We start from the raw sequence: 16,145 nt of genomic DNA, 5'->3' as shown, positions 1-16,145 counted from the left end.
AAAATTAATAATGCAGCTCACTGACATTGCTAATCATGTGTCAGGCTATCTCTAATTGCAAGGTCTGGTGCAAGTGCTGAAAAGTAAACGCTTATAATATCAGATGTATCATTTGAAAACTAAACAACTGTTACATATTAGGAAGGCAAGATTTTGATAGCCTTTCAATTGAATTTGCTCTTAAAGAAAGAAAAAAAAAAGGGAGAATTCTATGTTGTTGCCCTAATTGAAATAGTTCATATAGCAACAGAACTGGGTTGGAAATAAGTCATGATCTGAACTAAGGAACTGAAATCAAACTGGAAATGCCCCCACAGCAAGCTTGAAAAAGCATTGATGCCAAAAATATGCATATGGATGATAATCTGGCTTCTTCTAAATTTAAAAGCATCTGGATTTAACGTTGACTGCCCTGGAACTAAGGCTTGATTTCATTACTGGTTTAGAAGATGACTTTAGTACCATGTTTTCACCTGTAGTAGGATCTGATAATGTATTTTATTCACTTTATCTGCTGGATATGTTACTTTCTAAACTGACATGCAACGTATGAATTTTGTCTTCATTTTTTGTCTTCACTTTATCTGCATTTGTCTTGAAATTGGTACTGGATTTAAAATGTTTCAGGAAAAAAACATTCATGAACATATATTTGGGGTTACCTCTTTTTATGACAGAATGGTATAGCTTTTCTGGATATTATATGAGAATTTACTTGGAGAACAGTATTTCAGAAGCTAATTGGACTCCTGACTGAGCTGAAGTCTGCTGGATATGTGTGATAGTTTTTGGTAGGATGAAACAGTTTTTGCAGAACAATGAAATAATCCAGTTTTTATGGTTCTCTTGTGTGAATTGTTTGAGGATTCAAAATATTTAGTGTCAGAAAATCAATATATGCAATTTCTTAGTGGCAACTTATTGCCTTTGAAAAATCAGCACTGTATTATTTATGTCCAAATCGTAACACAAATTAGAAAATACCACTAAAAACAACTCCTAAGTGCCTGTGGTTTTTAATAGTATAATTCTGAAACAGCAGCTAGCACTGCCACATTAGAAGTTGTAGTAGATTGGAAATAGAAAGGACAAGTGCAGATTTGACCAGTTCTACTATATTTCAGCAATCTGTGGGCATTGAAATTGTTGTATAGAAAACTATAAGACAGTAATGGTGACAGAAAAGCTACTGCAGTTTGCATAATGTCTGGGAAGGGCAGAAATGGATTTTTTTCAGTGAAACAGCAATTAATTAGTAGGAAGGGCGACTGGAATTTCCAAATATTTTACTTTTTGTGTTGGCCTTTTATTTTCCCAAACAAGAACTTGTAACCAATGATTGAGGTCAGAATATGAAATATCCATATTATTCAAATAAGTTAGTTGACTTTTTTTCCTGTATTCTGCCCATTTTTGTGCCTTTCCTTCCATTTCTTTCTGTTGAATTAGGAAATTATATAAAATGCTGGCAGAATGTACTGAATTTTTGCTTCTGAAAGGATTCACCCCTCAGAGGGGTTCTGCCAGTCCTTAGCAAATCAAGTATCCATAACGTTTAATGCAACACATCACCAGCCATGGGCCACACGGAGTGGCTTAGCTGAACTAGTGCTTGGCCAGAGGCAGGTCCTAAAGGAGGAACCTTAGGAGGTGGTTTTTCTCAGAAGTGTGTATGTGTGGTGTCCTTATGTCCTGTGCCAATCTGCAAGGGTATCCTTCACTGTTCAACTAAACCCCAGTGATTCTGAAAGACCATCGTTTTCCCTCATACATGAACAGTTCCAAGTTTATTATATAAAAAAAAAGTAATTATAGAAATAAAAGACAGAAAGTTTCAATATAAGAAAGCACATATCACATAGTCTCCACAGCAGATAGCTACAGAGTAAGACGTGAACAGCTGATCTGCATAGAATAATGTTTCCTTTGCCAAGAGAATTGGATGCATTTCCCAATGCTGTAAGTCTACAGGACAGCTATGGAGCAGCAATTTGCTTCACAGCTTTTCCTTATCTACTTCTGCATCCTTTCTACTTTGTAAGGGTGCTCATTGCTATGTGTGAAACTGATAAAGCAATACACACACAGATGCAGCCATATCATTTCTCTATTGTCCATCTGCTAGAAAAGATATGGTGCTGTGATTTATTCACTCTCCAATTAGCTATCACTTTATTTTGGTGGCTGCAATGATTCTTATAACTAGAATAATGGTGAGAGGAGTAGTTAAAGTAATTAACAATGCTGAGGGGAAATCCTTATAAAATTTAATTATTGAAGCTAGAAAAATAAATAAATAATGACTTCTGTTGTTATCAGTGGTGAAGAGTCGGAATGCTTTTTTTCTCATTTTGTCACTGCAATTTCATCCCAGTAATTTCAGCTTGCTTCTGAACCAAGTCATCTCAGAGGCCTCTGACTTTGTGCCAATTCTTGTAACACTAACTTTTTCAATCCTAGCAAAAGAACTTCTCATAACAACTGTAGCTATTATTGGTTTATTTTCTTCAGATATTATCTGGTTGGCAGTTTGGCAGTTTTAAAGGATTTTTCTTTTTAAGTGACTATATATTTTTTGCATAAATAGAAATGCATTTTCAATGAAACTTTTTGAAGTCCTGTATTTTGAAAATTATAATTCTATTGAAATAGCAAAAGTAAACATAGCCATAGAAAACACAAGAAAGACAAATAAATAAACTTCATCATATATTAATTTTAACTATTTGTGAGTGGTTTGGAAAATAACCATGTGCTAAAAAATTTATCTTCTAAATGAAGAGAAAATATCCCAAATTGTAACTTATTCAGAGAGATTACAGACTCATTACATTTGTGCCAGGTAGTCTACTTCCATACCAAAATATTTTATTGCTTTTAAATATCAGGGTTATGTCTTATAAAATATCTGATGTGCAAGCAAATCTTGAAAGTTGCCAATACAACATTAAAGAATGGATAAAGATTGAATTCACTTACTGTTGTTTTATTTTAATAAATCATTCATTTTAAATCTCTCTGCACTTACTTAGATATCATCTTTTTTTCTTCCTGAACCCATACACAGCAGAATTCTGTGGAGATTAGAGCTGAAAAAGTTTTTAATTGGCAGGATGCATATGTGCAATGGGAGCAGCCCTAGGCTGCTAATACTGCCTCAGGGCTGCAGTTTTGCCTGTTGAAACCCTGCCATCTTCCTATAGGTGATATTTAGATAGTGTGTCTTAGCCACAGTGAATGCTTACAACATTCCTTGGAGCTTTCTGATTGCATCTGCTCTATTTTCTGTGGAATGCTTTTCAGAAAGATAACACTGCTGCCATTCCCCAAGCCCCTTCCAAGTTAATGGGTCAGAAAAGAGCAAAGGCATGGTTACAGGACCACAAAACTTTATTGAACTCTGATAGAACAGTGAAAATAATTGTATGACATGGGCAAATTCTTTCATATTAACTTTATCCCAGGCTAATACTATCTTAAAAGGAGCTGAGTGCCTTCTTTAACATTGATTGGATCCTGGTAAGTGTAGTATGTGGAAAAAAAAGTCGCACTATTACAGAAGCACCATATTAGGTCTTGTTATATTAATGCATTGAAATTCAAATCATTTTCATGTTGGACTCTGGCTACTCTGTAATCTTACCTTGTTAGAATGAATTTTATTAGTTGGGACTGAAATTGATTAGCTATAGGAAATTGGAGTGATCTTACTGACTTCCTGATGTCATTCTAAAATAACTTTCTACTCGGTTCTCTTGTCACTACTCCTTAAAAGTAATAGGCAGGAAAAGAAAAAGGAAAAAAAAAGAAAAAAAAGTTACACATGGTTTTCCTTTTGCTGAAAACCATTCCTTCAATTCCAGGAATTAGCCAACTGATAATGAAACAATAAAAACAAAATATTAAACAAAAATGACCCACACAAAGTCAGAAAAGGCCTTTTTATTTTTGTGAATGTCAGACAATTCATTTTGTGGTAAGAGTAGGAGAAAGGCTTAAAAAATGTTCCAGAGAATTCTGTTTATATTGTATTTTTTCTGATGTGAAGTTTATATTTACTGGAGGTAGAATAAAACATGAAATTCTGATTCAGCCATTCACTCAAATTTTGATTGTACAGTATTGGCATGTTTAGGGGAGGGAGATGATCTCAGCCATGTGCTGGGACTAAGGACGTTGAAGATGAAAATTATACTTTTCAATTTATTTTCTTCCTGTCCTAGGAGAACAATATCAGTTTCTATGCCATTCTTGCTGGAAAATATAAGAATCCTCTTCATCTTTTTGTATAGATGCATCTTAGTTGTTAATTGGATGACCTATAAGTTGAATAAGGTCAGTTTGCTGTTTTATATCCTGCGCATAGGATGCTTTGTTAGCTGTACTTAAGGCAGCTTGCTGTGATCAGTGTCACCTCACATGCCCAAAGGGGAAGCATCTCCCCAGATCTTGCCATCCCTGAGCTTGTGGAGTGAGGCACCTCTTTGCTCAAGCCCTCGGAGCATGACACTGTCACAACCCTGTGACCAACACCTACAGAGACACTAAAGTATCTTTCCAGAGTATGTGAATGCCTCACAGCTAGCAGAAAGGAGCTGTGACCTCCTCCATCTCATCTTCTTTTTCATTCATTTGCTTTCTGCATTCCTTCAGTATTCTTCATCAAGAGCATCTGTAAATCAGAATAGAAAAAGAACTATTCCTTTTTGGAACAGCTAAAGCCAGAGTGGATTTCTTTCTCCAATTTCTTCTCTGATTCTCTCTGTCTTCACAGGGAGTAACCATTTTAATACCTTTCTTTACTGTGCTGAGGTCGGAGATCTGTTGCTGACTTTTTCCCTGAGGCCTCAATTTATTTTTGATTCTTGTCAAGCTGCACATCCCAGGCCTCCCACTTTCCCATGAAATGGCGCTGCTGCCATCCCCAAAACAAATCTGCCTAACAAAAACATCCACCTCTCTGTTCAGGAGCTGGTAAGATGTTCTGACAGCTGTTCTCTCTGGGAAGCATCCAGTTCAGGATGGTGGTCAACATCACACAGCAACCAGAGCCACCTCCATCCCTTACTTAAATTTTTGATAGAAATACTGACAGAACATCCTAGTACTGTGGCTGTGAGAGCCTGATTTTTCATTCCAGTACATCTTTGTTTGTTTGCTTGTTTGCTTGTTTGTTTAAGTGTAATTTCCTCTGGCTTCAGAGTGCCTACAATATTTAAAATTCTTTTATGGTTTTAGGAATTGGCGTTTATATTTGAATAGTCTCTGTAACGAAGTCTTTTGGTAGGGCTGTTCACTTCCATAAATAAGTATTAATCTATTGATGTTGCTTTTATTTGGTTTGCTCTTTAGCGTGAAAAAAATGTGTAAGTAGAATTCCATTATTTAGCTGGTGAACCTTTGGGAGCAAAAAGTGATTGTCATATAACACCAACTGTACTTTATTTTTTGGCAACATTGGAATCTAATGTTAATGTGTCTGAATAAAAATAAACTGTGATGTAACAGTTCTACCATCAAGGCGTCTATTAAAAATGCAGTTGGACAGTTGAAATCCTCTGAAGAAATTCATGAAGTCAGGAAAAGAAGAAAAACTTTTATCTTGATTTGACTTCTGAATTATGCCTCTGTGAGTGTGTGATATTCTTAGCCTACATTTACTGGCAGAATTAGCTAGGAAAGATGATCAGTGGTTTTAGCACATGTAGACAGAAATTGTCAGCTAGAGAGATGGGAATACAGAAATGTCTCATTTCCTTCAAGTGAACAACATCCCTAGTTTCCAGTGTCCAAGGTGAGCAGTGTGCCAGCAGTGCTCAGGCAGTGGGAACAGGAGCAGCAGCAGGGAGCCAACTTCTGCATGAAATGCAAACCAGCAGCAGCTGCCACTCAAAGGCTTGGCTGAGGGGGGAGGCAGCAATTTGCAGCTCCTCCGCACCTCCTGGGACCTGCTACCTCACCTTCTTGGGATGAGGAGAAGGAAGACTCTGTCACATCTGCCAAGCGCAGATTTTGATACAAGAGGTGAGCTTGGGAGTGTTGGGCAGGAGATGTTAAGGTACTGCTGATCAGCTGGCAGCCAGCACCGGAGCTAACTCAGTGGGAACAGCATATCCTGCAAGCACTCCAGGAGGAGCAGTATTCTCTTCAAAGTAATGCTATACCTATCTGAAAAAAGTGAAGAAATGGTAAACAGAGATCATCTTCTCCAAGCTCTCTTCAAATGTATTTCATTTTCACAACTGGAAAGCACAGCCTAAGGTGCTGCAGAACTCTGGAACATCTAATGTCTCCTTTACCAGACATGCTGCAGGGAGAAAATTGGTTACCTGCTGTTTTGGCAGATGACTACCGTGTCACACTTCCCAATTGCTTTTCTCTCCTGGAGAAGTTTGTTTGAACTATGGGGAAATAGACTGTCCCTGAAAGGGAGGCAGTGTGGTACAAGACAAGTGTGACAACAGACTGCCTTCCCACCACCTCGTTTGTCTTCAGAGCTCGCTGGCAGTGCTGCTGCCAGGAGGGAGATGGAAGATGAAGGGCATGCACCAGAGTTAAGGCCCACCATGGCACACTTCCTGCAGCTCTCCAGCTGGCCAAACACAGGGAGCTGCAGCCAATCAATTTCCTTGCTTTTCTTCCTTGTATACCTCCCATGCACTGTATAGTTGTTCCTCACACGTTTATTTTCTATTTTTTTGTTGATGTTATTTGTTTGTTTTGTTTTTAAATTCTCTGTCCTTTGAATCTGGATATTTTTCTTCTGAGATTATTCACTAACGTATTTAATCAACCCAACAGACTTCCTTTTAATAGTATTTGATTTCTTATAGCGTTTAGATGGCATGACTGATCAGTTTGGCCAGTATTCCCACTAACTGATATTAACAGTATTCCCACTAACCGAGTACAGGAATGCCGTCCGGACTTGCAGACGTGGGATCAGGGAAGCCAAGGCGCAGGCAGAACTGAACTTGGCAAGGGACGTGAAAAACAATAAGAAAACCTTCTACAGGTACATTGCCCAGAAGAGACAGGCCAAAACGGGCGTACTTACATTGGTAAATTTAAAAGGAGAACTGGCTTCAACAGATGAAGAGAAAGCTGAGGTGCTGAATGAGTTCTTCACCTCGGTCTTCACTGGCGGCCAGGATTCTAGTCTTTTTCACGTCCCTGAACCCTGCATCCCCAAACCTCTATGTGGGGACCAAGGAGGTAAATCCCTCCCCACTGTAAGGGCAGAGCAAGTCCGAGAGTGCCTCCTTAGACTGAATGAATACAAGTCTATGGGGCCGGATGGCGTGCATCCCAGGGTCCTGAAGGAGCTGGCTGAGGTGGTTGCCGAGCCGCTCTCCATCATATTTGAGAAGTCGTGGCTGTCAGGTGAGGTCCCGGACGACTGGAGGAAGGGTCACGTCACTCCCATATACAAGAAGGGGAGCAGGGAGGACCCGGGGAACTACAGGCCGGTGAGTCTCACCTCCGTGCCTGGGAAGATCATGGAACAGATCCTCCTGGACAACATGCTCGGTCACATAAAGAATGAGCATGTGATCCGAGACAGCCAGCATGGCTTCACCAAAGGAAGGTCATGCCTAACTAATCTTGTGGCCTTCTATGATGGAATGACGGCATTGGTGGACGAAGGGAAGGCGACCGATGTCATTTACCTGGACCTGAGCAAGGCCTTTGACATGGTCCCCCACCACATCCTCATCTCCAAATTGGAGGGAAGTGGATTTGATGGGTGGACGACCCGATGGATAAGCAATTGGTTGAAAGGCCGCAGACAGAGGGTGGTGGTCAATGGCTCTATGTCCAGGTGGTGTCCCCCAAGGGTCTGTCTTGGGACCGGTGCTCTTTAACATCTTTATTAATGACATCGATGAGGGAATCGAGTGCACCCTCAGCAAGTTTGCTGACGACACCAAGCTGAGTGGTGCGGTTGATACGGTGGAAGGAAGGGATGCCATTCAGAGGGACCTCGACAGGCTGGAGGGCTGGGCTCGGGTGAACCTGATGAGGTTCAACACGGCAAAGTGCAAGGTTTTGCATTTGGGCCGGAAGAACCCCAGGCACCTGTACAGGCTGGGAGGAGTGGTCCTTGAGAGCAGCTCGGCAGAGAAGGACCTGGGGGTCCTGATGGACGAGAGACTGAATATGAGCCAGCAGTGCGCTCTGGCAGCTCGAAAGGCAAATGGGATCCTGGGCTCCATCAGGAGAGGGGTGGCCAGCAGGGACAGGGAGGTGATTGTCCCTCTCTACTCGGCTCTTGTGAGGCCCCACCTGGAGTACTGTGTCCAAGTGTGGAGCCCTCAGTACAAGAAAGACATAGAGATTTTGGAAAGGGTCCAGAGGAGGGCGACTAAGATGATCAAGGGGCTGGAGCACCTCCCCTATGAGGACAGGCTGAGGGAGTTGGGCTTGTTCAGCCTGGAGAAGAGAAGGCTGCGGGGTGACCTCATTGCAGCCTATCAATACCTGAAGGGAACCTACACCCAGGAGGGGAGTAAACTCTTCAAAAGGGCTGACAACAGCAGGACTAGGGGAAATGGTTTTAAGTTGAAGGAGGGAAGATTTAGGTTAGATGTTAGGGGGAAGTTCTTTACTAGGAGAGTGGTTAGGCCCTGGAACGGGCTGCCCAGGGAGGTTGTGGATGCCCCGTCCTTGGACGTGTTTAAGGCCAGGTTGGACGGGGTCCTGGGCAACCTGATCTGAATGTGTATGTTTGGTGGCTCTGCTAGGCAGGGGGGTTGGAACTACATGATCCTTGGGGTCCCTTCCAACCCGGGTGATTCTGTGAACTTTTGTTAGTGGTTCTTTGTAACCAGTTTTTGTTGTTATTTGAGAGCTGACTATTAGATATATCTCTATATACAAGCTTAAAGAGATTTTATGAACTGTAAATTTGAACCTGCCTGAAATGTGATTTTAGAAGTTTAGAACTAAAAGTTTTGTCGACAAGGTAGTAATTTCTGAAAGAGTTCTTGTTTGCTCATATTAAATTTAGTAATAAATAATAATGGCATAAGGAAGGAATGTTTTAAAGACTTGCTTAATGACAAAAAACAACAACAAAAAAAGACAAGTCAAAAGCTCAAAACAAGATTTAAAATCTCAAATTCAAGGCTTAACTATGAAACATAAAAACTGGAAGTGGACGCTGGGATCTTGACAGACTATAGCACTTATCAATTACCAAACTGATTTTAATGTTATCTCAAAGCCAAATAATTTAGTTAGATTATGAAAATAATTACGAGTTTTATCTTCAGAAACCTTTAGCATCTTTTAGAACCTTCTTCATGCTCAAGCATTCTCTGTGCTATTAAAACCCAACTACTTTAAAATGCAAACTGCTTTATATGTCAAGAGCGCCTAGGGCCTATCTTGCATATAATTTTCTCTTTATTTCCTAATTCATGCAAGCACTTTTGATTTAAAAAAAAAAAGTTAAAAAAAAAAAAGTGGGAATATCTGTCCTCACTGAACCGCTGCTTCACTAAAAGCCAGGAAACAAGATGTGAAGTCACAGAAGCTGGGGGTTTGATCAGAAGTAGGAATGAAAAGGCTGGTAATGCCTTTCCATTCAGTGACTCTACCTGAAAAAAAAAAAAAGATGATACATATTGAATTTCTCAGTGCCTATAGTTTTGATATTTAATTTCCTTCAAACGCTCTTTGGGAACTGTGACTAACAGGTTTGCTGTGTTCAGAACTCTTCTAAATGTAATTTAGTGTAATAGAGCATATTCTGTTGCTGATCTGCATCATGCATAGTCATGATGAAAATTCACTTTTGACGTAACTTTGAAATTCTAAACTTGCATTATAGCTCTTTGCAACCTAGAAAAACCCATAATCGCCATACCAGCTACTAGGAAGGAAATTAACTCTGTCCCAGCCAAAATCAGGACGTATAAAACTTTGTGGCTAATATTTTATAAAGCCTTAAAATGTTATGTGCTTTATAAATGCAATGAAACTTATTCTAAATGTTCTTTTATATGTGACAAGAATGAGTGGCTCTATCTTACAAAACATTTTTGGGGTATCTGAGTGTAGAGCTTTATATTAATATTCATATTTCCTTTGCTCTTTGAGGATGTCATTTGTAGCTTGTTTCAGACAGACATTCATGAAGGATGGGAGCCCCAGTAGTGCAAATGGCTGCTTTAGGCATGATACACAAAGCAATATTTAGGAAGAATATGGATAAGTGGAAGAGAACTAAACTTCATAATAAGAAAGCCTTAAACAGGGCCACTGTTTTATTTATACATGATCAAGAAAAATTCTGTTGAGCTCTAGATGTTTTAATATGCTGTAACTATATGAAAAAGTTAGGATGTAGAGAGAAAATGCTACTGTGGATAAATTATTATCATTCCTTATTTTTCTGTTGTCACTGGAAATGAAAGTGTTACTGAAAGAATCACCTCAGGATTGTTTTATGAGTGACATAGAAAGTGCAATTTAAATTATTCATCCAATACTGAGCTTTCAGCTTATATAGATATATTTAAGTAAGTGATTTAGAAAAAAACTTTTCATATTTCAAAATGTAAGGCAATGTTTTGTTATGTGTCTATGAAAATGATGTGTTAGGGTGTCACAATTCACAGCAGAGTTGAGCTTCAGTCTTTCTACATAAGCTTCATGTTTGGTATATGATACTTGTTCTTTTTGGTTCTCTTGCTTCCCTCATAGAGGGAAAAGTAATAATTTGTTATGATTGTGAATTAGACATGCACAAAAGCAGCAGTGTATTCCTATTGCTTTTTTTTCCTCATTAACCCCAGTTTGAAATTATGTCTATTTTTAAGCTTATGTCTGCAAATAGTCCTACTTTTTATGGTTATTAGCACAATATTAGCACTACTCTGACTCTAGAGTAGTCACTCTGTCTGATGTTGGCAATAAGTAAATGCTGTTGACAGTAGTAAATGTTTGCAGAGGCAAGATTCATGTATAATATATATATATGTTTTAATTAAGAATACATATTCCATAAGAATAGCTCAGTGAAGATTTTGTTTTGTTTTGTTTTCCTGTAAATAATTCATGTAATTTTCAGGAGACCTCTAGAGCCAAGAACAAGGCTGTAGTCAGGGAGAAAGAATTACATTTTGTCATCACATACCTGACAGAGAATTGTGACAGTAAAGGGTCTTGCTAAGGTCTCCAGGAAAATTATTTGGTGAACAGTTATTCTTTCCATCCTTCCTCTGTCACTATTCCACTTCTTGTAGAAGAGGTCTGTATATGCATGTGCTGTCCATCTTGTCCAACACAACTAGACTTCATTATTTCTCCCTTAACAATAGCACAGCTAACATGGTCCAAAAATTTGTCAAGTTGCCTGCATTGCCAAGTATGAAGTATAAGGCCTGGAGGCACTGATCCAATTGAAGCATGCATCTTCTGGATAGACTTCAAATCTTAACACAGCTCTGCGCCAAGTGTGGCAGCTGTATGTACTTTCTGAGTTTGATTGCACTCTGGCTACAAAGTTTCTTAGTAGTTAGGAAAAGGTAGAACTATCTGCCTGCATAGGAAGTAAAACTTTTCCACTGATATTGGATCAGTCTTTCAAAACATTTCCGTTACAAGTAACTGCTTGGAGAACCCACAAATCCTGCTCACAGTTGATCAGCTCTGCACAGCTTTCTTTTTCGTAGACTAAGACCAGCAGAAACACTGGTAAAATCAATTGTTCTGAAACTCAAAAGTTAATTTTGATTCCCAGTGTGTGGGTAGCTTGGACCAATTCTTCTAGATAAAATAATACCAAGAGAATAACTGTGGAGGCCTTTTTCTTGCTTTGCAATGTGTCCACAGCGGATTCTAGTATTCTTTGAAAGCAATACAGGTTTCCTTGGATATCTGTAACATTTATTTTGTCATGATCAGTGTTTTCTTTGTTTTTTTGGTTTTTTTTTCATCCAACTTAGGACACAATGATTAAATAATGTTTTCTGGAAGAATGCTTCCTGACTTGAATTCTTTAGAAGTGATTCCCCCGTCTCCTACATATTCAAGATCTTTCCAGTTTACTTCTAATATGGAGACCTTTTAAGTCTTCTTTTCTGCTTGAGGCAACTTCTACTGCCATCTTTCACATCTTAAGTCTCATCACTGAGCACTTCTGAAGTATTTTATAATGAGATGTTCCCAGGTGTTGGTAATTGATGGATCACATGGGTTCTGACTTTGATAGGAGAAGGTAAGTTAAATTTTTATTCCAAAGGAGCATAAAGGTTTGTTGTTGCTCAAACCACCCCCATGGTCATATGGGAGCTGTTTCACTCTTCAGGATGGTGAGAGGAAGGATGCAAAGAGTCAAAAAAAAAAAGATTTTCTAGCCTGGTTTGGTCTGCTCAGATTTCCAGTGCCTGGAACATATTTTTAATTTTTGAAAACGCAGGAAACGTGAAAAGACAAATCTTAAATGCCACAACCCAAACTGCCCTATTGTAAGCGTATGTATATTTTTTCTTACTGCTAGAAGAGATGGGTTCAGTTTCTTTCTATAGGGAAAATCATTACATCCTAGCTGGCTTTTACATTCTCTCCTGTCCTTTGAACAGTAAAGGTGATTCATTCAAATTGCTACCTCCTCCTCTAGTCCTTTATTTCTTCTGCTTTTTCAGAAAACATATTTTTTTTGTATCATTCATCCAAGTGTTTCTTGCTTGTTTTCCATTTCTGTAAATAGTCTGAATAAGTACGTTATGAGAGTAATAAAACTGAAGTTATTTTTAATTTTTTGAGCTCTGCAGCCTTTATGTGCACCACTCTTTTTATTAGTTGGCAATTAAACCTTTGGTGATGTAGAAATAAGAGCAGTTGGATGGGACAAATAAATCATTTTAATCTATATGTAGCTTCCATATATTAAAAATATCCCAGAATGAAAGCAAAGCAAGGCTGGCAAATTATGAAGGAAAACAATTATGGTACATAAAAGGCTCTGTATTGTTCCTTATTTCCTCATCAGGTCTAAAAGAGAAGGTTTAATAGGGGTGTGTAATTGGTTCATTTGTAAAAGCTATTGTAAGCGATTCAGGCTTTGTGAAAAAAAAAGAAAAGTCTTGTCAATCTCGTCTTTTGTGTTCCCATCTGCTTCCATTACCCACTTAAAGGTTTATACTTTCTCTGCTAGGCAAAGTGCCCAGAAGCCAAGGGAGTTAAGGAGGCATGCTTCTTGGCTTCAAGGCTAATGTCAACAGCATCTCTGGGAATCAGCTGTTTCTGCTTCTAGTCTTTGTAATGTACATGTTTAAAATGGCTTATGTTGCTATGTCGTCAACTTCATGTCAAAAAGACATGCTTCAAAACAGGTTCTGGGACTGAACAGGCTGTTTAAGCAGAAGAATATTTTTCTGTTTTCTTTTCTGCCTTTCCATTGTTATAATCAAAGTAAATATGCTCAGTGTCTTCTGACAGAAATGAGCACTGCTGTCTAAAATATCACCTGTTAGCGATCTATGTATTTGTGACTCATAGTGGAAATCTTATTACATATCAAAAGATCAAATAATATTATGAAAGGAGTGAAAGACAATGTTATTTCAGGCATCCCCATAATAGAGAATTTTTCTTAGGATGTTTCTTAGATGTTAGAAAACATCTAAAATCTCCAAGATCTTTGAAAGACTGAAAGTAATATTCTTATGTAGCTTTCTGTTACCTTGGATCATACTTTTTACAATGAGTATGTATTTACTATTTTATTTCTCCTTAGATATTTCATTGATCATAACACAGAAGAAGATAGATATTTCACCATTGATGCTAATACTGGAACCATTAAAACTGCCAAGATCTTTGACAGAGAGGAAACACCTTGGTACAACATCACAGTGGCTGCGTCTGAGATAGGTAAATGATATGTGTGGCACATAGTATTAAAAAAATTGAAAGGAAAATATAATAATTGGTTTTTAAGGAACACTGTCTCAAAGTGTTAGGTTCTTTTTAAACAAAGCTACTTTTTTTTTTAACTAACAACAGTAAAGGAGAAATTTCTGTGTGTAACTTCCTTTATTCCACAGAACAACCAAACAAAACCCCACAAGCCTGTATGAGTCCACTATGAAAGTTTATCATGTTTTTCTGCGTGTCATAGGACTTTTTTTTTACCAATAGTGCAGACATTGAAAGGCCTAAAATGAATAGCTTGTCCTATTTGTGTATCTTACTTATATTATCTTAGAAGACAACATTATATAATACAGTCTGAGAAATTCATCCTTTCTTCTTGTAATTACTGTTTATGCTGTCGAATTATGCCAATATTAATTTACTTCCAACAGGTATCTAGTAGATGCTGATTGTCAGTGTGCTTTCCTGGCCTTTAACAGGCAGAGACAAAAAAGGCTTCCCGCTGCATTAAAAGGCCTCAAAGCGTGATGAATTTCCACTACCTCAAAAAGTATTGAAATAGTTGGAAATGTCTGAATAAATATCCCAGATAAATGGGATATTTTACATGAGGCAGGGACAGTTTAAAGAAATAAAGATTAACTTTTACATTACAGTGTCCTTACTTTGACACAAAGTTGTAGAGAGAAAAAAAAAACCCCAGCCAAGCAAATGAAAAAAAAAATCCTGTGTGGTATCAGTAAATCCAGTACTTAGTTACTCAGCACTCTTAGGGATACTGTTTTTCAATGGAAAGTGATTTTGATCCAAACTATAAACTTATGTTTATTATTTTTCCCTTTCTTTTCTTCTTCTTTGGTGTATGCCATCATTGCCAGATGACAGTCTACATTTTTGTTACCTCTAACGTGTGCCACTAACATAAGTGAGTCCCCTGTGTTTTCATCTCTTTCATTTCCAGGTTTAAATGGAATCTGTTCTGCCATTGTACTGCTAGCATATGTTACAGAATTAATAGCACCTATGTATTTTATAAGGACAACAAATCGTTTTTGTTTATTATTGCTGTTTCAACTAAGTTGACACTTTCAAGTAAATAAATTTCTGTATTAAACAATAAAATCTAGAGTTTTATGATCAACTATTCACAAGTGGTAACCACTGCACCTCTCTGTGCTTAACAGTATATTTGTTATTTCAGTGCAGCATGAAATGAAATATAGTTTGGGCCTTATGATAAGAAGGTGAATAATAAGTGTTAGTTTTAAATAAGATTTAAAAGCCACATTGAAACATACAAAAAGGAGCAGTCAATGGGAGACAATCCAAATATTATTATTTGCCGAAATAAATCTCAATAGCATTAAACTGAAATGTAGCTTTCTGCACTACTTATTTCACATGGTCTAGTGAGTGGTATTGCACTTACTATGCTAAGGATGCTTATAACTAAAAGATAACTGAATGGATAATGAGGATGAAATAACTTTTTTTTTTTCTTCTAAGAAATCCTGCTTAGAATTCTGCATTCAAGGTGCTACTTACTAGGGAAAAACATAAGTCTTCTTCTTTCCCTTGCATTGCCTTTCTTGCTATCAAAGTGGGGATAAGGAAGATAAGTAGGTCTGTATTGTCAGCTTGGATAACAATTCAGTAGTGAAAAATATAAAAAAGAATATAGAGGAGGAAATGGATGGCAGACAGACTGAAAGGCAGACTAAATGGCAGATAAACTTTCTTTATGCCTAATTCTTTGCCATTTTCTTATATAAATTTGAAAATTATAACACTGGCACAATCTTCCAAATCCATTGTAAAAGCAGTAATTGGATATATGATTGAAGAAGTGTCACGGAGTTGACCAGATCAATCTATGTCTGTGACAGAGGTGACAGGCCTCTGCCCTCCCCCCCCCACCCCAGTCCCACAAAAATGGGAAAGAAGGAAGGGAGGAAAAGAGCAGCGGCAACAATCTATGGAGAAAAACTTATTTTACTATAATATCGGAATACAAGATAACACAATGTATACAATTTAATTGCAATTGAGATTAATAAATCAGACAAGATGAGAGAGAGAGTTCCCGGGACCGATTCAAACCTGAAAAGCTTGGAACGGCTGGGAAAGCACCTCCAGCACCCACTGCAAGGTAGCAAAAGGACGCCCCCCCCCCCCACCCGGAAGGGCCAGATCCCGTGACTTCTGTCATGTACAGGGATAGGTACTTGGAATTGGGGCAGTGACACTTTAATGCCCCG

At 38.2% G+C, this 16,145-nt stretch overlaps 1 protein-coding gene across 5 annotated transcripts in view; it reads left to right on the top strand.

Annotated features, from left to right (window-relative positions):
* The window catches only part of CDH18 (cadherin 18), a 441,257-nt gene that overhangs the window by 390,088 nt on the left and 35,024 nt on the right, over positions 1-16,145 (top strand). For all 5 annotated transcript variants that reach the window (XM_048939478.1, XM_048939479.1, XM_048939476.1 and 2 more), the window contains one exon: positions 13,748-13,884. In XM_048939478.1, the coding sequence (XP_048795435.1) occupies positions 13,748-13,884 (137 nt within the window). The remainder of the gene's footprint in view (positions 1-13,747; positions 13,885-16,145) is intronic.

This window comes from Lagopus muta, chromosome 3 (genome assembly GCF_023343835.1).
Source record: "Lagopus muta isolate bLagMut1 chromosome 3, bLagMut1 primary, whole genome shotgun sequence".
NCBI lineage: Eukaryota > Metazoa > Chordata > Aves > Galliformes > Phasianidae > Lagopus > Lagopus muta.
The sequence above is the reverse complement of the archived record's forward strand: the minus strand, read 5'-3'. Positions and strand labels throughout refer to the sequence as shown.